Source organism: Triturus cristatus, chromosome 2_1 (genome assembly GCF_964204655.1).
Source record: "Triturus cristatus chromosome 2_1, aTriCri1.1, whole genome shotgun sequence".
NCBI lineage: Eukaryota > Metazoa > Chordata > Amphibia > Caudata > Salamandridae > Triturus > Triturus cristatus.
The window spans coordinates 1,193,690,867-1,193,714,833 of record NC_140581.1 but is presented as its reverse complement, the minus strand read 5'-3'; the positions used below and the strand labels follow the sequence as shown (position 1 = coordinate 1,193,714,833).

The following is a 23,967-nucleotide window of genomic DNA, read 5'->3' as shown; positions in this document are numbered from 1 at the left end:
TGAAACAAATTAGGAGCAGAGTCAATTAATTTCACTTTTCTGCGCTTTACAGAAAAATGAATTCAAAATAAGTGTATGCAGCACTAAAGGTACACTCTAATTGTGCTACAAACTGTTTTCATAGGTTTACATCCCCATGTAGTGCTGGATCCGACAAATTTGCTAACTTAAAAAAAAATGTGCCATGCACAAAGTGTGTTGTGTGTTTTGGGATTTTAGGTAGCTTCTGGGTCGCCCCTTTGTCTGAGGAGTGGGTGTTATGTGTCTAAGTTACGCCAATCTAGAACCAACGCCATCTTTCATCATGGACACTTTTTCTTAATTTGTCTTCCTCTTTACATAATAACCTTTTACACACATTTGCATGCATGCCAATATAGGATTAGTCTCTCTGAACCTGCTTCGCTTACAGATTCTGCTTCGCCTAACATTATCACGATTCCTTGAACACCACGTACAAGGTATCGACACACATTGTGCCAATGTCGTTCTATTTTTCATACACAAGGCGACATGACTAACTATAGACCAAAATAATGCTGACTTGCACAGGACTCGCAAGGATGTTTTTCTTTATAAATAAAAAAGAATTTCGGGGTCAAGGCAGGGGAGCGCTTTGCTGATATTGACAAGGTCTCTAAATGCTGATGGTCTGGCCCAGCAGCTTGCTGACATCTTCTTGAAAGAGCGTTCAGCTCATGACCAAGACGGGCACTTACATTCTTTTCCATCAGGTAACAGGGGTTGGATCATCCAGTACGGAGTTTTCCGGACTGTACATACAAACACACACTCACCTTTAGACACTTAGGTTAGGGACTGCATAGTCGGAGTACAACCAAGTCTATATATTGTATTTTAAGCCTGCATATATGCATTGTTTTACCACCATGGTGGAGCTTTTTATTCTGTTCACTATTCTGGTGCTTTTAGTAACTTTCATTTGCTTCTGTCTAATGATCATTGCAGCACATATACTCTATACAGGAATCACGCTGGTTCAATAAAATATCTAAAAAGTCCCTTTGTGTATTCCATATATACTTTTCTGAGAATACTAGAGCACGAGTGATTGGGCGAAAGGGTTCTAAATCTATTACCACGCTTCCTGGGGGACCAGGGTTGTCATGTTCAGTGGTTGCCAGAAACCATTTGCTGCCCGACTAGTGGTTTCACAGTGAACTAGCTGGTCTATAGGACAATATATAATGAGGGAGTGCATAGAATCCGTCTGGAACCATCCCAACGTTCATGCTATCCCCAAAGTCCAGTTCCTACCATAAGGTGGAAACTACTTGAAAAGTTATCATGTTTTTATTTCTGGTTTTAAATTACTGTTTTGATGTCTTTAAACAAGCCATGCAATATATTTTTCTCAACGCAATCCTATCTCTTCAACACATTATTTTTTATTTTTTTTTAACAGTTCTTTTTATTGAAATCAAAATATCACTTGAAAAAAGAATTGCAGGCATTGTTATATTCAGTGCAGCATTTGGCAACAATATACATTGAAAGTGTATTCCCAGCCTGGGCAGAGAATGTACAGTATTGTGACCTAGTGACTTCTACTCAACACCCACTCTCTGTATGTCCATCGGTGGTTCACAGATCTCTCCTATGTAAGTGTTCCATTTTTGTCATATCTGCGAACTTGTTGGGGCAACCTCTTGATACATATACAGTTTTTTCGGTAAACATACAATGATCCATATCGTTCTCCCAGAGCCTCAAGGACAGGTTTTCTCTCGCCCCCACAGTTTTGCAATATTCCACTTGGCGACCATCATCCCCAGTGACACCCGTAGTTTCACTTTGGTGCTTAAGTCTGTAGGGCCCCAGATATTTAGGAGACATAACTTGATATTGCAGTCGGTCATTAACCCCATGACTTCTGTCATACAACTTTTCACCCTCGCCCAATAGCCCTGGATTACTGAACAGTCCCAGAGTGTATTATGAATGTGCCGTCTTGCCCGCATCCCCTGATACAATCTGCGGCAACCCTAAAGCCCATCTTCATCAACATAGGCCCCGAGTGGTATATTCTATGAAGTATTTTAAGCTGGACTAGCCTCAGCCTAGATAAGATAGATGTTTCTCTAGGAGATGCAAGCGCTTGTAACCGTTCACCATCATCCAGTCCAGCTATGTCGTGGTCCCAGTGAGCTCGGAGTAGGGGGGGGGGTACTGTACATTGTTTTTAAGTTTTTTATAAAACAAGTAAATTGCCGTATCTGGAAGGAGGCCATCTAGTATTCTGTCCTTTAATGGTGAGAACTCTGGCGGAGTTTCACCCCTGGGTATTACCGCTTACAACGCATGTCTGATTTGGAGATATCTGCATTGTTCTGAGGTAGCTATTTCCTCTTTGTCTCTCAACTGGTCAAAGGAGACTACTTCTTCGACACATTATTAATGCAACTAGCAATGGCATCAGTATTACGGCACAGGTAAGACATTTTTGACAAAATACTTGTGAAGAACAAAATACAAATCAAAGAAGAGAATTATTCAAAGGAGAAACACATTAAAATTGTAATTGCATTTATATAGCACTTACAACCCCTGACGTGGCGTCAAAGAACTTTTCGATGAGTAGCACGCTACTCCGGAACCCAAAACAGATTTGTGGTGAATTGGTATAGGGAAATATGAAATTAATTTCAGTGGTGGACATGTGCGTTTGTTATTTGGATTGAGAAAGGATAGTGGAGGGATAGAAGAGAGAAGGGTTTGCATTTATATAGAGCTTGTTTCCCCTGATGAGGTGTCAAAGCGCTTTTTGGCGAGTAGCCCGCTACTCAGGCACCCAAAAAACAGGATTAATGGTGAATTAGTTTAGGGAAATATGAAATTAATTTGAGCTATGGATATGTGAGTCAGTTAGTTGGACTGAAACGAATAGTGGAGGGATAGAAGAGAGGAGGGTCTCAAAATTGTTTATTTGGAGATCATAGCTGTAGGAGGAGGTTTGGGATGAGTAAAGGGGAGGTGGAGGGGGAAGAGTTAAAGAGAAGGGTTGAGGCTTGTTTGGGAGATCTAAATAGTAAAAGTGGTTTGAGATAATACAAGGAGGGGTAAAGCGGGAAGCATCTAGAAAGGGTTATTTTGGGGACCATAGCAGAAGAATGGGGTTTATGAGTCAGAAAGTGAAGGTAGATGATATATTGAGAGAGGTATAGGGTAGTGCATTGGGAAAGCTGAATTAGGAGCAAAGTAATAAATATAAAGATACATAAGTACATGGAAGGTATATATGTATAAGGAAGGTAATGTATCTAGATTTGAGTTGTATTTATTAAACTCAGACTTACAAGTGTTGCTGTACTTTAAGCTAATTTTTCATAATTTATAATCTTTTTTTTAATTCAATAGTTAAACAATAGTAGATAAACAGTTATGATAAAAATGTAATTATTTATGCAGTGATATATATACATGTTAAACACAGAATAATATAACCATAAGTAGAATGTACATTTCTTAAGAAGAACTAATGAATATATATTTATAGATATAAATATTATACATTGATACAAAGGAATACACATATCAAGGTACACATATATAATCCAAATAAATGCTTAAATAAACAGAGCTATGCTGTATAATTATGCTTTTGTACGGTGGTTATATGAGGAAGAGCCAACTCTTGACTAGTAAGATACTTATAAGGTAGTAATTAGTGGATCTTATGTCCGGGCGTACAGAGTTCCATAGTTTGCCTGCTTGAACAGAGAAGGATGTGCCACCTATGTTTTTTTCTTGTATGGTGGGATTTTGAGGCGAGATGCCAATCTAGAACAGAGGTTCCTTTGTTGAGTGTATTTGGTGATTTTATTCTTGATGAAGAGCAGTCCTGTTCCATGTATTGCTATGTGGGTGAAACAAAGGAGCTTGAATGTAGCTCTTCAGGCAACCGGTAACCAATGTATGGCCTTCAAGGCAAGGGGAGATGTGGGCTTGTGGCTTTATATGTAAGAGTAGTAACAGAGTTCTGAATCAGTAGTAGTCTTTTCATAGTTGTTGAAGATTATCCGTGGTAGAGGCTATTGCCGTAATTGAGTTTAAACACAGGGCTCGAAAAATCATTTAATTTTTACTAGACCTGCAGGTCTAGTAACCTACAAAATCTATTCGACCAAACTGAAACGCACTTGACCTCAGTTTCTGGAAGCCGAGCAAATGTGACAAGTTAACAAGATTTAAAGGCATATTTATTGCTCATTTACTTTGTGAGCAATAAAGATGCCTTTAAATCTTGCTCTCTTGTTACATTTGCTCAGAGACAGATGAAAAGCCAGTTTATTTTCCTACTCGCCAGAAAGGGCAAGTAGGACCTAAAAATAGCTTGCCCTAAATAAATCTGGCACTAAAATGCAAGCAGGCGATTGGATTTTTAGAGCCCTGAGACAGAAAAAGAGAGATAGTAGCCTGGACCTTGTGTGGAAATCACATGTGGGGGAAGATGTGTTGCAGAGTTTTTATAGTAACAAAGCCTGATCTTGCTAGTTTGTCCACTTGGCAATACATTGATAGCTTGGAGTTCATTCTGCGATTCCTTACTTCCTTTGATACTGTAGGCAATGTTTTTAGCTCATCTTCAAGTGGTTTCAATAACATATTTGAAACTTTCCTCCCTTAGTACGCACACAGAACAGCACTTTAATTTAAGAGGATCTTATGTTAAAAATGTTTGACCATTCCTAAATATTCTCTGTAAACACTTTATGAAACTCAGAGAGAACATCACATGGCATCTCACCATTTGACAAAAGCGCTACATGTTCAGCTGAGTTGGGATTAGGTTTTACTCCCAAATCACCGTGGTGTCTCCACCCCAATAAATTATCACCATGTTTAGAAACATACACTTTGCCTACAGTCCCTGTTTTTAATTTTAATTTGCATTACAAAAAAGCAAAAACATCTATTTTCATACCATCATAACCTACAGGATTAATGTCTGGAGGAGAAAAGTCCATTATGTTGTCACTAAATATGTTATTCCAGTTATTGTCAACAATAATGCTGAATGGTGACCCTAGAACTGCCAAACCCATTAAACTATTGCAACCTATTTTCACTTAACACTCAGGCATGGTCAATAGTTCAGCATCAACCACTACATAATTTCTAATGCTCAATACCATTTCCTTTTTTTTCCCCCCTGAGTTGCCCAGTCATGAGTGGTTTTGTGTTTCAGCGATCAAGCACCCCATCAAGCACACAGTTACAGTCGCCTACTAATATCACCTCCGCCAACAAATAAGGTGTGGCAGCGGACGCTACTTCATTGTAGCAGTCTCACAATTGGCATTAGGAGCATACACATTTATCAGACAAACCTACTGCCCATCTAGGGTGCCATACAGTATGACATAGCGTCCCTCCGGTCTACAACATGCCTCTCGTGTTGGAACAGGACCCCTGGGGCCACTCATATCATGATACTACAGGTGTACCCAGAGTATGATGTTGTGTTTAACTGCCCCCTCCACCTTCTGCGAATTATTGAGATACAGTCTCCCCACACGTGAGTCTCCTGTAAGAACGCTATGGGAACACGATACCGCTCGAGATAGGTGTGTACTTTGTGTCTTTTCTCCAACAGTGCCAGCTCCCTTACACTCTACGTCAGGAATTTAAAAACCTCGTCCATCAGCATTCGCACCCCTCCTACTCAATTTGGTAGGTGTGTACTTTGTGTCTTTTCTCAAACTGCCAACCCCCTTACATTCTACGTCAGGAATTTAAAGACCTCATCCATCAGCATTCGCACCCCTCTGACTCATTTCGGGTCCTGGGCAACTAGACAAATCATCCCCAATAGACTACCAGACCATGACGATCCAGGACACCAAAACTTCCAGCTACATGAGCAGCCAATGTTCTACTTAAACTGTGCAACAAACGTAACATCACCTCTTCCCAATGCCCCCTCCCCTTGGGCAGTAACACTAACCATCCCTAGCGCCAGGCAGCACATAAACTAGTGATTCCCTGACCATTCCCAATAATTGTATTACTATCAAACCTCAAATGTTTTAACATCTATACTCTATGCCAAGGTCCCACACATTGTGGTGGCTGCAAGGCGTTGCCCTGCGCAGCCTCCTCGATGTCTTGAGCCTCGGTCCCTACTGTTCCTGTCAGCCCAGGACATCACCTAACAGAACATACACTCGGGTACCCAATCGTTTCCCCCCACATTTCTTATAGTGTAAACCCAGTCCACATCTCTATAATTAAAAATACAACTGTCCCTCCATGTAAAGACCTCAATCTATCATTCACAGGATACCCAAAAGAAGTTGCAGGCCAAAGGGTGCCGCAGCATCAGTTAGTTTCTTAGTTCAGCAACACATTGTATCCTTACTCACTGTACGGCGATCAGGCTTCAGATCTGGCCCCCATCTGTGCTATCCAAGTCAGTTCCAGGGTTACCCATCAAGTTTGAAAGGACTCTTGTGTGTCCTGCACTACCTCTGTGTCTCTGAGGGTGTCATCTGCAGACACCACTAAGTGGCCAGTTGGTCTGGGGATTCTGATGGTCTGCCTCTCCTTGCTTTCCTCTGCAGTTTTTGCCTGTTCAAGGAGGCAGTTCCAGGGTGTGACGATCTCAAAGATGGAAGTCCCAGCCAGCCTATCCACCCACTCGCTAGCCTTGCTTGCCACGAAGAAAAAGTGCACCTTCCCATCTTGCACCACTCAGAGTATCGCTGGAAACATCAAGCTGTATCGCAGGTTTAGGTCAAATAGTAGTAGGTATGTTTTAAGTTCGTTTTGGACCTTTAGAGTATAATCTGAGTATATAGATATGTGCCGCCCTTCACAATTCGGTGGGCCCTCGGTGCGTATACGCTGTAAAACTGCATCACTGTCCCTGAAATTAAACATTTGCGCTAAGATCGCATGCGGTGGAGCGCCTGGGTGCGACGGAGGAACAAATGCACAATTTGCCCTTTTAATTGTAAAAGAATTTTGTTAACTTTTGTGGGTGCATGGCCGTGACCAGCCAATCCTCTGGGAATTTTCTGCAGACTGGCCCACTGCCTTTTCAGGGAAGCCTATAGAGAGTATGTTGTGCTTCCTGAATCGCCCCTCGGAATCTTCAATGCATTCCTCAAGCCTCACCGTCTACTTTTGTAAGGAGGACACTTTCATGCAACGTGGCGACCTCATGTTGTAAGTCATTCACATGCCCTTCAGTGGTCGTTAAAAGATCCATTACCTTTCGGAGATTGACATCAACGGACACGGAATCTATTTTAGTGGCAATTCCGCTCGGGTTCCCTTAATAACCTCCATCAAGTCTGCCAATGATGGGTCTCGCAGAATCTGCTCCCCGCTCTGCGCCTCTGGTCCCGCTCCCATTTTTCAGCCAATGAGATGGTGTGGGTGTATTTGATGATTTTGTGAGCCTGCGCCTGATTCCCTTGAGGTCAGCCGCCCCACTTCTCCCAGGCTCCCCCTCACCGCACAGAGCTTCTCCTCTCCCGCAACTCCCTCCGCAAGAGACCCCGCTCCAGGCCTCACTCTCAGACAGCAGTCTTCGCCTGCAGGACTGCCAAACGGTGTCTTCTCTGCAGCTGGGCTCTTACCACAATATCGATGATCTGAGTACTGCTAAGCAATGAATTATAGTTGGATGAGGAGGATAAATGTAGGATTACTTATTGGCCTGCCACGGAGCACTTTACAGCACGTCCGATGCGGCCCCCATCTTGGTCCCGCTCAATACCATTTTCTTAAATTTATTGACATACTTCACTGTCGGCGTCTTAATATAACCGCACCAGCACACACTAGCGTAGGGACCTTACTTTCCACATTTCATACAAGTCGCAAACCAGGCAAAACATCTGTGCCAATTATAAAGGTGTCCTTTACTAACACAAAGATACCATTTACCCTGCTGTTCCTTGTTATTCCTGTTTCTAGTATCCCTATTGTCTTCTGCAACTCTCTAAAAACATCCAGCTTAACAACTAAAATCAGCAATTTCTTTCACCGCCTCACTTGTTGCTCCATCATTATTGTTCTTACATTTCCTCACCTCACGCATTCACAAATTGATGTTTTCCATGCTTTCAACAATAGCTATTGAACTGAACTGAATAGCTATTGCTACCTTAAGATCAGGATTCCTAGTGAGAAGCATTTCCTGCATTTTCTGGTTATTAGTGCATCTCACAAATTGGTACCTGATCGAGGAGTCTAAGATTCTCAAAGTCAACAAAACTCCCAATTTTCTCAGTCTTCCCTTGAACTGTTGTGAACAACTTGTGATGTTCCAGAACCACACTAATCTGGGAATCAAAATGCTGTTCCAGTATTTAAACAGACATTTCATAAACATTCACAGGGTCTAATGCAGCATTTCCCACCTGAATGTCATCCAGACTTTCATAAATGTTCCTGCCTTCTAAACCAAGATTATGAAGTACAACAGCTTGCTTCCTGACTGCAGAAAATGTTTCCCCACAGATGGCAAAGCGATATGAGTCAAACAGGTGTTTCCAACATACCTAAGGAAACACAAGATCAACTTTTTCAGATAAAAACTGTGGTGGTTGAGACCTAATCAAAGCCGCTATGGTAGAGGTAATCACTTCAGTACATCCAGCATTATAGGTTTTTCACCTTAGTGTAGCTGTTGCTGTATTAATTAATGAAGTGAACTGAAACCATCTGAACAGATTATCTCACTTGTGCATGCTTAAAAAGATTTAGTTACACAGAAATGAATTCCCCGTTGTGAGATTACAATGGCACTGTCGATTGGTATCACCGTGCCCAAAAAGAAGAGCAGTGGATCGGTTCCAAAACTAAAATGGCTGCCACTTAGTGGGATGTCACCACGCAAGTGTCTCTGAAGCTCAATAACGCCCTCCAAAAGAAGATGGCCGAAACGTACATGTAGGCTTACATATGGCATCACACACGTCCTAACAAGCGTGAATTTCCGCAATAAAGATGGCTCCTGCCCACAGCAGCAACTTCAGATGTAACAGTTGCACATCCAATACAAGCGGTCAGTGAAGAAGGAATCTCTTCTGAAGTGTTTTACAGCTGCCTCACTCACCTCCAAAAGGCAAGATCCACATGACAGGCAGGATCAATGGTTATGGGGCAGGATCAAGAACATGAACTGACTTGCACAAAAATTGTGGGTTTGTAGAAACACCATCGCCAGTGTTACGTCCTATGCAAAGGCAAAAACTCTGGTACATTTGCTTCAAAGCTTCAATTATAGTCACAAGACAGGACCACCAGTTAGCCAACTCACATTCAGCCGCTACTCTCACCCACCTCCTAATTATCCAGAATCTCATTACATAACCAGAATTCCACCATTACATCCCTGGAGTTCCACAACACAGCAGAGGATGAACACGGTTATATAAAATTATTCAATCAATCAGGATTCGTATAGCTCTGCTAATCACCCAATGGGTCTCCAGGCACTTGCAGGTCCTGGAAGGCTCATTCAAAGAGCCAGGTCTTAAGGTCCCTTCGGAATTCTTAAAGTGAGGTGATGGTCTGTAACTGCATGGGGAGGCTGTTCCAGGTCTTTGCTGTGATGAAGGAGTGGCCTCCACTTCTGCTTCGGTAGATGAGGGGAGTGTGGCCAAGTGCAAGGAAGGTGGAGCGTAACCTTCTTGACAGTTGGTGGAAGTTCAGGCCGTGCATGATGTAGGCGGGTCCTTGGATGTGTAGGGCCTGCTATGCATGGGTTAGAAGCTTTAATTGGCATCTCTTCTATACTGGGAGCCAGTGGAGCTGCCTGAGGTTGGGAGTGATGTGGGTCCGTCGGGGGAGGTTGAAGGTGAGTCTGGCAGCAGCGTTCTGTAGGACTTAAAGTCTCTGTAGGAGGTGTGCTGCAATTCCTACGTAGGAAGCGTTGTGATAATCCAGCCAACTGGTGATAAGGGCTTGTGTCATGTTGCGTCTTATGTGCAGTGGTAGCCACTTGAAGATCTTACTCAGCATGCGCAGGGTCAGAAAACAGGCGGAAGAGACTGTGCTGACTTGTGATTTCGTGGTGAGCTTGTTATCACTGATGATACTGAGGTTTCTGGCATGGCAGGTTCTAGCTCTGGTGGCCACCAGTAGTCGTTCTATGGATTGTTGCGAGTGCCAAAGATCAATACTTCAGTCTTGTCCATGTTCAGCTTCAGGGAGTTGCTCTTCATTCAATAAGCGACGCTTGTCATGAATCTGTGGAAGTTGGTCCTAGTGGCGGTGGGGTTGTCGGTAAGTGGGAGGATAAATTGCGTGTCATCTGCGTAGGATATTATTTTGAGGCTGTGAGAGGACTATGCTGGCCAGAGGGGTCTTTTATACGTTGAATAGAGTGAGGATGAGGAATGAGCCCTGGGGGACCCTGCAGACGATATAGTTGGGTTCTAAGGTGAAAGGTTGTAGCTAAACCATTTGTGTTTAGGTGTGGAAGGAGGTGATCCAACTGAGTGCATCTCCTTGATTACCAATGTGGTGGAGTCTTTTGATCTGCGTGTGGTGGGATACGGTGTTGAAGGCTGCTGAGAGGTTGAGAAGGATCAGAGCTGCTGTTTCTCCTCGGTCAAGGAGGGTTTGGATGCTGTCAGAGGCTGCAATCAGGGCAGTCTAGGTGCTGTGACTGCTGCAGTAGCTGGATTGCGAGGGGTCGATTTAGCTGATTCTGCTCCAGGTGTGTTGTCAGTTGTTTGTTGATAGCCTTTTCTTGTACCTTGGCTGGATATGTGAACAAGGACATTGGGGGTACTTTTTGAGTTCGCTGCGGTCGGCGGAAGGTTTTTTGAGTAGTGGTCTGCCTTCGGCAAATTTCTAGGCATCGGGAAATGTTGCGGTGGTGATGGAGGTGTTGGTCAGGGTGGGGAGTGCTTGGTTTTCGAAGTTGAAGATTTGGTGTGGGCATGGGTCGGTAGGAGCTTGAGAGAGGATGGATTTCATGATGGAGGTGGTATCCTGGGTGGAGAGGTGGTTCTAGGTGACCAGTCTTTGGTTCATGTCAGTTGCAGTGGGGGCAAATGTGTCGAAGAAGTCTGTAGGTGTAGGTTAGGGTTTGAGATTTCTATATATGGTTGTGATCTTGTCATGGAAGAAGTCGGTGAGGTTGTCGCATAGCTCTTGTGAGGGTGTAATGTTGTTTTAGCTGGCAGTCAGGTTGGAGAATTCCTGATGATGTTGAAAAGTTTCTTGGTGTTGTTGGTGCTGGTTTAGATCCGTAGGGCTCGGGTTGTCTACTTTGTCGCTCTCAGCAGGTGTTGGTAGCAGTTGAGGGAGGTCTTGAAGGCTGCCTTGTCGGAGGTGTCCTTGCTGGGTCGCTATTTCCTCTCCAGCTTTTTACGGTCACATTTTGTTGCTCCGAGTTCTTATGTAAACCAGTTGGCCATTTTTGAGGATCCTCTTCGATTGTTGTTCTTTATGGTGGTGATGTTGTTTTGCGCAGTTGTCTAGCCAGGTGTTAAAGTTCTGAAATTCCTGTTCCAGGTTGGTGGCGGCAGCCGGGTGGGAGGTGTTGCGGGCGTCTTTCTATCTGGTCTCTGAGCTTTTTCTCCAGCTGTGGTGGGGGCGCTGGTCAACCTGAGGGTGGTGGTGCAGAGGCTAGAGATGCTTAAGTGGAGACAATGTAGTGGTCGATCCAAGTGAGTTCTGTGACGTGGCTGTATTTGACACAGTTGCTGGTGTTGAAGATGGGGCCCAGCGTGTGCTAGAGGGGTGGCAGACTATTTTGGTTAGTCCAAACCTGCTCATGCTGTCAAGTAGGTGAGTGGTCTTGTTGTCGTTTGTGTCATCGAGATCCCATAACTCGGTGAAGTGCTTGCAGATAGAGCATGTGTTCAGAAGTGGGCAGTGGAGTCAGAGGGACGATTCTAGTGTGGTGGGGTGTCAACATGGTGCTTTGCGATATGGCGGTGGTTGTGCTGATGCAGGAGAACAGTCCTCTTAGAGGAAGGTGTGGCATGGCAGCAGTGTTTGCTGGGGCGTCCAGGGCTCAAAGCGAACAGGTGCTGTGTCAGTAGGTGGTCCAGGATGCAGGGGTCCTGGCGCTGGGCATGAATGGGCACAGACGGGCTTGCCTTTGGTGCACCTTTATGATTTCAAAGGAGGTTGTTCACTTTATGTAATTGACAGCCACACTAACAGCTTCTGGAACTCTCTTGGGGGTAGTCAGTCACACCTTCTCCAAGGTCCTCAACAAGAGGTGAACACAAAAATAAAAGACAGGTTGCATTTTCACATGGTGAGTTTCTGAGTCAAAGACAAATGCTAGGTATTTTGCAACAGGTCTCTTTCTTCATTGACCTGTGCAGCCAGCACAGATAAGTGGTAATGATCATCCTAGACTACTTGGTATGGTTGGTGACTGAAGAGCATCGAAAACTAGGTGCTGAATTATTTGGTCTGTGTTGGGGTGAGGCAATCTGTACAGTAAGATCATATTGGTGCACACTTTCAGCTGGTCATTATCTGGTTGCAGATAAATGGATAGGGGACCATCTGCTAGTGTGCAAACTGCTGAAAGCAACACAAATAGCTAAACATCCTGAAAGTAGATGTACCCAAGCTTGGGATGTCAACAAGGTGATGGGAATAGGAGGCACAGATGTAGTATATCGTCCATCACTTACTATATATTATCTGAACAGATATATCTCAAGATACAAGGAATTAAAATGTATGAACAGATGATTAAACAGCTTGTTTACAGTACATAAGTTTAATATTTTAAAACAAAATAAGTTCGAACTCTTGTGAGTGACCAGATAATGAAGATTTTTTTTACATCAGTTAATTGGTATGCTCACTTTCTTTTGCTGTTTCATATCCTATTGGTGAATACTAGCTTTTATTTACTGTACTGTTCCAAACAGTTTAAAGTTGGGGAATGTGCCTTAAGGAAACAACTTATACTAAGGATAGCACAGCTGGAGAAAGTACTAGTCCTGCTTGAAACTATTACCATAAAATGAATACAGGTTAGTTAAGGGTGGCTAAAGGGGTCATACAGAATTGCTGTAGCATGGTCACATTTGTCTGAAAGATGCTTGTACGGTGTAGTATCCCGGTTTTGTCCGTGAGACAAGTATTTCAGTTTCAAGCAAAGGGGATTTGAAAATGAAGGCTTGGTCTGCTGCAGGCATTGGTGGAAGAAGATTATGTGAAATTTCTTAGAAATAAATATTTAGTAAATCTATAAGGCTGCATCTTTCCCTTAAAAACTTGCAAGTAATTGATCGGTATTTCACTGAAATAAAGCAATATCCCTGATCCACCTGCACCCATCCCCAAAGGGGTGGTACTTATTACATGCACTAGTTATGAAGAAATCTCATTTAACAAAACTGACAAAAAGCTTAATTTGTGCACTGAGCTCTTAGATTCTGGTGTTGCCCTAGTGGATTTACCTTTTTAATAATGGATACACATGATATTGTTCTTAAATTGATATTTGTACCATTTCTCTTTGACACATTGTGTGTGGCTGCTCTTTTACATTTGCCCCATTGATCAAACAGGGGAGTCCCTTAGGACGGGGCTCTGGCATGTCAGCTGGGGAATTTGTTATTTGTCAGTGAAGTCTAGTTGTTGACTGGAAGCAATACTCATCCCACAATAATGTTTCAGTTAGTGATATGGGCTGCTTATGTAAAGTAAGCTTAAAGAATGCTGGCCATTGCAGCGTACCGTACTGCACTTGTAACTTCTATGGTTAACCCACCATAGGGAGAATAAAGGCAATGTAGGGCACTCGTTATGTCTGGTGCTACATCATGACCGAAATCTAGTCCATTACCTCAAGAAAATTGCTAGACAAAGTCAAGAACTCATTTATCTGAATTCAAAGAAAACTATAGTCACAGAAACTGCAACGTTGCCCAAAGAAACATTACACTCCATGCACAGATCCAGGCTCAAATGCATTATGGTTATTTAAAGAACGCTGGAGTTAAAACAATCCACTGCATTGCCAAACCCTGGTTACCCGGTACTAGCATTTAGTAAAAGCGCATTATTAATTATTAGTTCAAATGTGAGGCAAAATCAAAGAACAAAAAACAGCAAAGTCGTGCACTTGCATAAAGAGAAGTCAATTTACCCTTTCCTCTAGATCATAACACTCAAACTTCAGTTTATCTCGTTCCTCTTGAAAAAGGCAGGCCTTCAACATAGGCAGGGAGAGATAATTGTAGGTAAAAAATAAAAGAAATACATACACGTACTAACATCCAAGTTTATTTTCTTTAAAGTGCAGACTTTTGTCGAGTTTATGTAAATGAATATACATAGGTATTATGGATACAGTAGTTAACTGCATTTTCTTTATAAGGTATTACATTTCATGCGCCTGAATTTGTGTGATCCTTGAGAAAAACGGCAATGTTGAATAAGGGATACGTAGTTAGATTTGTGGCTGATCCTTAGTGAAAACATAAGCTGTGTGTGAAATTTGGAGTTTGGTTACATCAGGATTCACACGTCATTTCTTTCAGTCACTGGAATGTTACATTAAAAAAACGGTCCCACAGAGCTTTCATGTTTAGTTGAGGCACTGCTGTAACTACTACTTAAGCTGTCTGAAGAAATAATTTCATCCAAGTCTACCAAGGGTTTAGTAACAGAATGCTAGGGGAAAATAGAACTAATGAACAAGTTACTTACCTTCGGGAACGATACTTCTGTAAGAGACATATATTAGTTGTGGATTCCTTACCTCAGAATTATCCCCAGTCGTCAGACTGGATCCAGAGACATTTTTCCTTAGCAATACCCCTGCGCAGGCCTACCGGAGGTACCTTTTTCGCCAAGGAATAGCACATTTTGAAGCAAAGAAAAACCCAGCGGGAGATGGTCTGTTTTTGCACGGCCTGACCTTTCTTCACACCTGCATAGCCCACGAACAGTTAATCGTCCACCCGGAATTATTCTGTGCTGTCAAGATAAAACGATAACGCACGTTTTTGGATCCAGATGGTGTAGACTCTCCTCCTCTTTGGACGGATGCGGGGGCGAAAAGAAGGTCGGCCAAGTGACTGTCTGACCAATGTGGAAAGAGATAACCACTTTGGGAAGGAATGAAGGCCTTGTGCAGAGCACAACCTTGTCCGGATGGACTGCAAGGAAATGCGGCTCAGATTAAAGAGCTTGGAGCTCACTCACCCTGCGAGCAGATGAGAGGGCAACCAGAAAGACAGTTTTAAGAGTTAAGAGCCTGAGAGGGCAATTATGTAGCGGCTCGAAGGGAGCGCCCATAAGGTAGGTTAAGACCAGATTCAAGTCCCACTGGGGCATCACGAAAAGAACAGGAGGAAAGAGGCGAGTGATGCCCTTAAGAAAACGATTTACAATAGGGGACTTGAAAAGGGAAGGCTGGTCAGGCAGCCGAAGAAACGCCGAAATGGCCGAAAGATGGCCTTTAAGAGTGCCCAGAGCAGAGCCCTGCTGAGCCAAAGAAAGAAGGAAGAGGAGAACCTCAGAAAGGGGGGTAGAAAGGGGATCTACAGCCTTTGCTGCACACCACGCCACAAATTTGTTCCACCTACAGGCGTATTCTGTTTTAGTGGAGGGACACCTGGCTGCTAAGATTACATTACAGGCTTCGGGAGGAAGATCGAAAGCTGTCAGCTGCCGCGGCTCAATCTCCACGCAAGGAGGTGGAGGACCGTCCCCTGCTGCTATGACAGAAGATCCTCCCGAAGAGGCAGTCTGATCGGAGGATCGATGGCCATGTGTAAGAGCTCGGGATACCAGACTCTTCGTGCCCAGTCCGGCGCCACAAATATGACTTGGGCCCGGTCGCGCTTAATCTTCTTCAGCACTCTTGGGAGAAGTGGTATAGGCGGAAAAGTGTATAGAAGTCAGCAACTCCACTCGAGATGAAAAGCGTCGCCGAGCGAGTGCCGCCTTGGAAATTCCAATGAGCAGAACTGCTGACATTGTGCGTTCTCTTCGGTGGCGAATAGATCTAACCAAGGCTCTCCCCACTGACAAAAGAGACCTTGAACCACCTCCGAGCGAATACGACCTTTGTGATACATCACGCATCTGAGCTAGTCTGCCCTGGCATTCAGAGAACCTGCCAGGTATTGAACCACCAGGGACATGCCCTGATGTTCCAGCCATGTCCAGAGCCGGAGAGCCTCTTGACATAGGGTTCACGACCTCACCCGCCTTGTCTGCTGCAGTACCACATGGCGGTGGTGTTGTCCGTGAACACCTGCACTACTCTTCCTCGGAAGGAAGGAAGGAATGCCTTCAGTGCGAGACGGATCGCTGGTAGCTCCAGAAGGTTGATCTGGAGCTGGGACTCCGCAGTAGACCAGAGGCCTCTGATCTCCGCCTCTCCCATGTGGCTGCCCCATCCCAGAAGAGACCCATCTAGCTGGAGGGGAAGTCTCGAAGGAGAGGGAGTAACCCCTTCGGACTATTTGCAAAACCCACCTGTCCAACGTGATGGTGGACCAGTGGGGGAGGTGATGGCGAATCCTGCCGCCCACTGGTCTTTGGTGGCCCTGAAGGGTTGGACTAGGAAGATTTGGAGGCTGCGGCAGAGGGGGCAGAGCTGGACAGGCCCGGCCTCTGGCTACCCCAACCCACGTCGCAGGGCCCCACGTCCCTAGCCACGCAGAGGCTGGTTAGTTTGCGTTGGCCTGTGGCTCTGGTTGGAATGTGGTGGGGCACCCCTTCCGTAGCCACGAAAGGGGCGAAAAACATACTGCAAAGGACAAGAGGACACTGCGAGGCCTAAGGACCCGGCCGTAGCCTTGGAGTCCTTTAAATGCTCGAGTGCGTTGTCTGCCTTGCCACCGAACAGGTGAAGGTGACGGCCATCGAAAAGCATGTCGAAAAGAGTTGACTGGACATCTCCTGAAAAAGCCAGATGTTCTCAGCCAGGCGTAGAGTCTAGGTGCTACTGATGTTGGAACCATCCTGCCTAGAGAGTCGGCGGTGTCTAGTCCACACCCGATGGGGAGCTTTACTGCATCTCGACCCTCTGCAACAGCACGGGGGCGACGACAGCCCGGGCCACCTCCGGGCACTGTGCGCAACCGTGTCCCACACAGAGTGCTGGTCCCGGCCCAAGAGACATGCAGTGTTTACCGACCGCAGTCCTAAGCTGGCAGAAGAAAACATTTTCTTTCCAAGATGGTCCAGCTTCTTAGATTTACTATCATGTTGAGCAGTGGGGAACGCGCTACCTTTGGAAGACAAGGCTTAAACCACCAAGCACTCAGGGTTAGGGTGTTGGGAGAGGAAAAGTGGGTCACCAGGAGCCGGGCGGTGGCGTCGGGCGATGTTTCTGTCCACAGGAGCCCCTAATTTGGGCTTGGACCAGAAGCCCAAAAGGACATCAGTGAGGGCTTTGTTAAATGGTAACAAGGGCTCCAAAGAGGATGCCGCTGGCTGAAGCACCTCAGTCGGGAGTTTAGTCCTGACCGTCACCGTAGGAAGCTCAAGGTCCAAGGCCTCAGACACCCTACGCAACACCACTGCGTAGGACGCTCCCTCCTCCGTAGCCACGGTAGGGGGGAAAGCATGCCAAGGTCTGGGGAGGTATCCAGACCACTGGCATCAACCAGTTCCACTATCCAGTCCGGCTCCTCCAGCTGGTCTGTTAGAGGGTCACCAGACCAGTCCTCCTCATCATCATTATTATCCACTGGTCGCCAGTCAGGGCGAAAGGGAACGGCAGGTAAGAACGTGGGCACAAAAGTACCCTCCGGCTCCGGTGTCAAGCACCATCGGTCCGGTTCCCCATTCGAGTCGAGAGGGAGGCTGGGGTCGACGCCGGCTGGGGACACAACTGGTGTCGGCGGCTTTGGAGTTGGCGACTGTCGAATCGGTGTCCGGGAAGGACAGGTGAGGTCGCCCGGTGCCAATCCGGATCCAGGTCTGGATCCAAGGGGAACTGTCGGGGCCAGAGCCGCCGGCGTCAAAGCCTAAGCCCCCCAACCCAGTCCGCAGGGCCCGAAGGAATGCCAACGGAGTCGGGCTCCCCAAAGATGGCATGCATCACTTCGTAAAACTGACAAAGCCGGGCAGGGGTCGCTCAGGATACCGGAAAGGGAGGGAAGCGCGGAGTTAACTCAGCAGGCTCCGCAGGCAGAGTCGGAGAGCAACGACCCTCCGCATCCCGTGTCGGCCGACGGACGGGGAGAAGGCGAAGAGCGACTATGCTTCTTCGCCTTCTTCTTGTGCTTCGACTTACCCTAGGAGTGCGAAGGCTTTGATGATGAGTGGTGGTGGCTCCATGACCGGTCCCGAGACCCGACTCTCGACTGGGACTTCGAATGGCGCAGAGCGGACTGCCGAGCCTCCCAGAGCTTTTGTGACGCTCCCACAAAGACTGCGGGCCATGGCCCGGCAGGCGGAGTACGACTTCTGGTCGTGGTCGCCCTCCAGGCACCGGAGGTAGACGAGGTGAGGATTGGTAACGGACATCAACTTGTGACATGAGTCACAACGCTTGAAGCCCGGATGATGGGACATCCCTCGCGCACCAGGAGTCGATAGAAGACTCGAAAAGGGGATTGACAAAAGTCAAAAACAAATTGTCAAAAAGTGACAAAAGGGGCAAGCTTCTCTCTAGATCTGCAGTGGCTGGCACGGAAAAAGAAAGAACTGACGTCAGTGTGCAGGGGTGGCGTCTAAGTAGATACTGCAACGTCATCCAGGCGACCACAACGCAGACGACGGATGCAGAGTCGACCGATGCCACCTACCGATGCGCAGGGGTATTGCTAAGAAAAAAATTCTTCTGATCCAATCTGACACGTGGGGGTAATTCCAAGGTAAGGAATCTATAACTGTCTCTTTTGGATAGCCTTTTTTAAATGCAGATATTGATGGAGACAAATGGTACTGTTTGCCCTGATTCCAAGTTCAGTAAGTACATAGTAGGTCTAGGAGGGGGGTGGGTGCACACTGCCCCCCTCCTATTCGAAAAGGCTCCCCTGAGACCTTAGAAGACTTTGGGCAGAATCTCCAGCACCCCCAAAAAAAGTGTTGCTCTTTACTGAAGGACAATTATCCTGAAACACGTGTCTAGAGATACACAGCACTTGCTGCACCAACAAGGGTGAAAAACTAAAGCCTGACACCGAAGAAAGTGTTATCATGCACTGTATTTATTATGATGCATCAGGGCAAACTGACTGCTGGAGTGTGAGGCAGTGTGCGCCCATCCCCCCTCCTAGACATAGTAGGTCTGTTCATCTGCCTGCGTTGGTAGACAATATTGGGAGAGATGAAAAAAGCCTTAATTCTCATATGCTGTCAGGAGTTAACCGCTTTCCTTTATTATACGCCCTTGGTTTCAGTTCAGGGCCATTATTACAGGGAGGGCAATTAGCAGTGGTTAAAGACCCTATGCAGTAGATTTTAACCTCAGGTAACATTTTAGCTGCGTAAAATCAAGCTTAATTATTAAAACTGTTACTTCAGTACACCGAAGTTTTAACTTCTAAATCACTCCAAATGTAAATGTGTAGTTATCCCCACATTTCCAACATGACCTTTCTTTAAATGCAGAATTGATTTTTTTTTCCTCACCAATGCCACTTGACCCTCCTCCCCCTGGGGGCTTCTATCAAAAGACTACAAAAGGTTGGGTCTGGTCATGTTGGAATTAAAACATTTGTTGCTGGTGTATTCAGATTCTGCTCATGAATGACCATTCATACTTCAGACAAGTGAAGGAATGCCTCCCCACTGGTGCCTTATCTTAATTATGTGACCTGGGCTGCACAAAATTCAGACCTACTCTGTTTTTCAACGTTGCTTTTTTGGGGGGAATTTTCACGCTTATACACTCCTGCTGTCTAGTCCTTCAGATTTCTAGAAATCCATTGAGGGTGACGAATATTCACAAATAAGAGGCATTTAATTATTGTTGGTCGTTTTAACATGAACTGATATTTGCTCACTAAGGGCATCTACCATAAACTATTAATCTCCACTCTAGGACCAATTGGTCATTTAATTTATTTATTGTTTCAGCTTTCCAATAAAGCCATACAATAATTACGCATAAAATCTACAAATTACAGATTTACCCAAGAACATGCAATACCTTGAAATAATACACACCCAATGAAATACAGCATTTTAAAAGCCTTCCCATAACATAATCCTTTAATAAAGAGATGCCTCCTTCCGAACTCCTAGAATATGAGTTAGAGCCACATAAACTGCACACCGGTAAACTTGCAGTTAATCCACATACCTTTGCTAAAGGACCGAGGGCTAGTGCAAGAATGTAATGTAACTAGCGTCCTCCACTAGAATGCTGCTAAAATGCACTGTTTCTAAGCGCAAGGCGCACAGCGTCAATTTGCAGCGTAATGAGTTGAAACAAAGGGGCACCGCCAGTGCTTAACGTGCAGAAAAAAGTGTATCTGCTAAAGCGATGAGGGCTTATTGTGCAAAAGTTCTGCATGGTAAAAACAGACAGGTGATCATATTATAACGGTACAGAGAGCAGATAAAGTGCAATACATGACTGACAATTAGAGCAACTGACGATTGATTTAAAAGAATTAGTCCATCTCAATGACAGTATAAGTGCAACTATGTAAGGCAAATCCGAAGATAGGATGTATCTACCATAGACAGCTTTGCTAGGCAACTGTCAAAGCTGATCAACCACTCACAAAAAGATTATATAATCACACTATGCCTCCGTCACTGAGGTCAGTAAAAAGTGCCAAGTTCAACCATTTTAGCAGCCTAATGTTCCAAGCAAAAATAATTGATAGACTTCTGTCAATAGGGCAACTTTCACAAGCTTGTGCTTTTGCCACATAAGTGTTAAGAATAATGTTTTTTCGCCACTGGTAATGTGGCTTTATTCATATTGTCTGTATTGTGCCATGAATCTGACCCACCGACCATGAACGCAACCTAGGATTCATCCTCGACTCCTCCCTCTCCATGTCTAAACAGGTCAACGCTGTCTCCTCCTCCTGCTACAATACCCTCCGCATGCTCCGCAGGATCTACAAGTGGATCCCGACCGAAACAAGGACGGTGACACAGGCCCTCGTCAGCAGCAGACTGGACTACGGCAACGCACTCTACGTAGGAATCCCAGCCAAACACCTACGACGACTACAACGCATCCAAAATGCCTCCGCTCGACTGATCGCCAACGTCCCCCGCCGCAGCCACATCACCCCCCACCTGAGAAACCTACACTGGCTTCCCGTCGAAAAGAGGATCACCTTCAAGCTCCTCACCACGCACACAAAGCACTCCACAACGCCGGACCAGCCTACCTGAACAGCAGACTCAACTTCTACATCCCGACCCGCCAACTCCGCTCCGCCAGCCTCGCCGATGTCCCCCGCATCCAACAAACAACCTCCGGCGGCAGATCCTTCTCCTACGTCGCCGCCAAGACCTGGAACACCCTCCCTACCCACCTACGACAGACCCAAGACCTGCTCGCCTTCAGAAGACTCCTTAAGACCTGGCTCTTCGAGCAGTAGCGGCTCCCCCTCCCCTCAGTACCTTGAGACCCTCACGGGTGAGTAGCGCGCTATACAAGTACTCTGATTGATTGATTGATCAATTAAATTAAGGGTGCGCTCTATGCGTCTAAACTAATGCAAACTCCTGCAATTCTGGCTTCTCAAGATATCCTTTGGGGCCTTCTGGAACTCTGAGGGCAGGGAGTAGTCTAGACTAGTGTCCAATAACCTACTGGTCGAAAAGCGATAAGATCAGAATTCCCAGTTCGGCTCGGAGTATTGCCATTGGGGTTCCCGGACCCAAGTATAATAACTCTGTCAAAAAGGAACTTTCAACTTTTTGTAGCACCTGCACATTTGTTATTACCCAAATTTCGGCACCATAAGAACTAGCTGCCGTTTTGGCTTTATACGTGGTTAGTGTAGGCTTTATCAGACGATTTTTGCTTTTGTTTGCAAATCTTCGACCCACTCGGTCCTGTTGAGACAAAATCACTTTGGACTTGGTTACTTGGGCACCTCAGTGAAGCTGATCATCGAACTGAATGCCCAGGTAATTGCAGGTTTGACCTGCCCTATTGGTTTTCCATAGATCTTGAAGGTGCTTTTAGTTTGGCTTTGGATTTCATGATCATAAACTTTGTTTTCTGTATACTAATTGTTAATTTCCTTGTTTAAAAAAAAAAAAAAAAAGGAGTACAAAGCCTTCCAGCAGCCAATGTATTGACAGTTCCGAGTGCTAGAACGACCGCATCATCTGCCAACATTAAGATCGGAAGATGCATGTTTCCGAGGTTGGGTAACTCAAAGTCAAGATCAATTTGAGATTGCCTTATGCCATTGTTGATATATATGTTAAATAAGGCTGGGACACAGCACTGCCTGGCCCCTGTGGGAATACTAAACGTGGGCATACATTTCTATATGTCTGCATTTCACTATTGCAGTGTCCAGAGCGGAGGTTAATTAGCAAGTTCAGTAAGTATTTGGGGGCGCCTAGTACAGCCAAGTTACGCCAAAGTGTTATCTGGTCCGCGCTTTCAAAAGCTGTCTTTAGAACTATAAAGACCAAGAAGATCAGTTAATTTTGGGGAGCTACATACTTTAGGTAGATAATGTGTAAATCACAGAACCTGATCTATTGTGCTCTGCCCCTTGCAAGAGCTATCTTAGAGATGTGACCTGGACGAGCAGAAATGTACAGAAGATTTTGCCTACACCATCCAGTAGAGAAATAGAGCGATGGTTTGTGGGGTCATCTCTCCTCCCTTTTTTGTGGATTGGAGCAATTAAAAAGGATCTCCAGGAGTCAGGAACCACACCTTCTGCCAGTATGCCATTGAATGCTAATGTCAGAGGACCCAGCCATGCATCCAAGATGATTTTTGGGCCTGGAGCTTTCCTTTATTTTTGATGTTATATGGCCTGGGCTATTTCCATCTTACTAAATGCGATTTCTTCAAGGTGGTAGTTGTGCAGTTGGGCTGAGGCTACTACTTGATTCTTTTGGGCTCCACGCAGGACCTTTACTGTGATCCCCAATCAGCCTTGGTGCTCCTGCTCCACCCATCTTGTGGGCCTTATGTTTGCCTCAAGATTCCTGGCGGGTCCTGTGCAGCCACAGACTATGATTTCACAGAACTTTTTTTGTGTTATTTAGATCTTGCATATTGTAAAGCTTTCCAATCCTTAGGGCACTGGTTGTTCTTCTGGTGTCTTACAAGGTGTTCATATGCCCTTCTGGCTTCCAGCAGCTGTCTCTCGCCCTCGGGGTAATCCTGTTTTTCAAGGTTGCACTCGACTCCTTCCTATTTTCGCCACACTCCCTGTCATACCAGCTAAGATATGAATCTTGCACTGATAATTCACCACTTCCCTCATGGTCTAGCAGAACTTGATTGGTACCTTTAAGCAGCTGCTTGCATGATTCAATCATCTGGGGGCATGGGGCCTAATCCTCCATACTTAACGGTGTATGTAATGCACAATAGTGATAAAAATCAACTGATTGCGAATTGATGGAGACTCTGGATATTTTTTCCTATTTCTATTCAAACTCAGTTTGCAGGTGTTCACAGATTCTATCTGCTGCTAATTCTCAACCTGAGTTCCTGGAAAATCAGGCACGAGGTGAAGTGCAACGTAGTTACTTTCTATTCTTTCTTCGACCCACATGTTGGCTACCAGAGTCCAAGTCTCCAAATTGATCAATATGTAATCGATGGCACTAGCGCGGTTCCTAATACGAAAGGTTGGTTTTGGGGGATTGCCGTAAGTAGTTTGACCATTCAGAGGTCTCAGGTTCATGTTTAAGATAATTGTGCTTAAACGTTCCACTTTTATTGCTGTTCTGTAAACCTTAAATGTGGGTGATGGAAGCCCCCAGGCGTGGTCCTCTTTCGTTACTTCTTAGTCCTGCATGACTAGGTGGAGGCTGGTATTCAGGTACCCATATAGTATTCTTATTCTGGCCAGATTGTCA

General features: G+C 45.3%; 1 protein-coding gene across 4 annotated transcripts in view; it reads right to left on the bottom strand.

Moving 5' to 3' along the window:
* Positions 1-23,967, bottom strand: part of HOOK3 (hook microtubule tethering protein 3) — a 1,476,018-nt gene that overhangs the window by 870,768 nt on the left and 581,283 nt on the right. For 2 of the 4 annotated variants that reach the window (XM_085636641.1, XM_085636638.1), the window contains exon 9: positions 14,114-14,176. The exons of the other annotated variants lie outside the window; for them this stretch is intronic. In XM_085636641.1, coding sequence (XP_085492767.1) covers positions 14,114-14,176 — 63 coding nt within the window. The remainder of the gene's footprint in view (positions 1-14,113; positions 14,177-23,967) is intronic. 4 annotated transcript variants of the gene reach the window in all.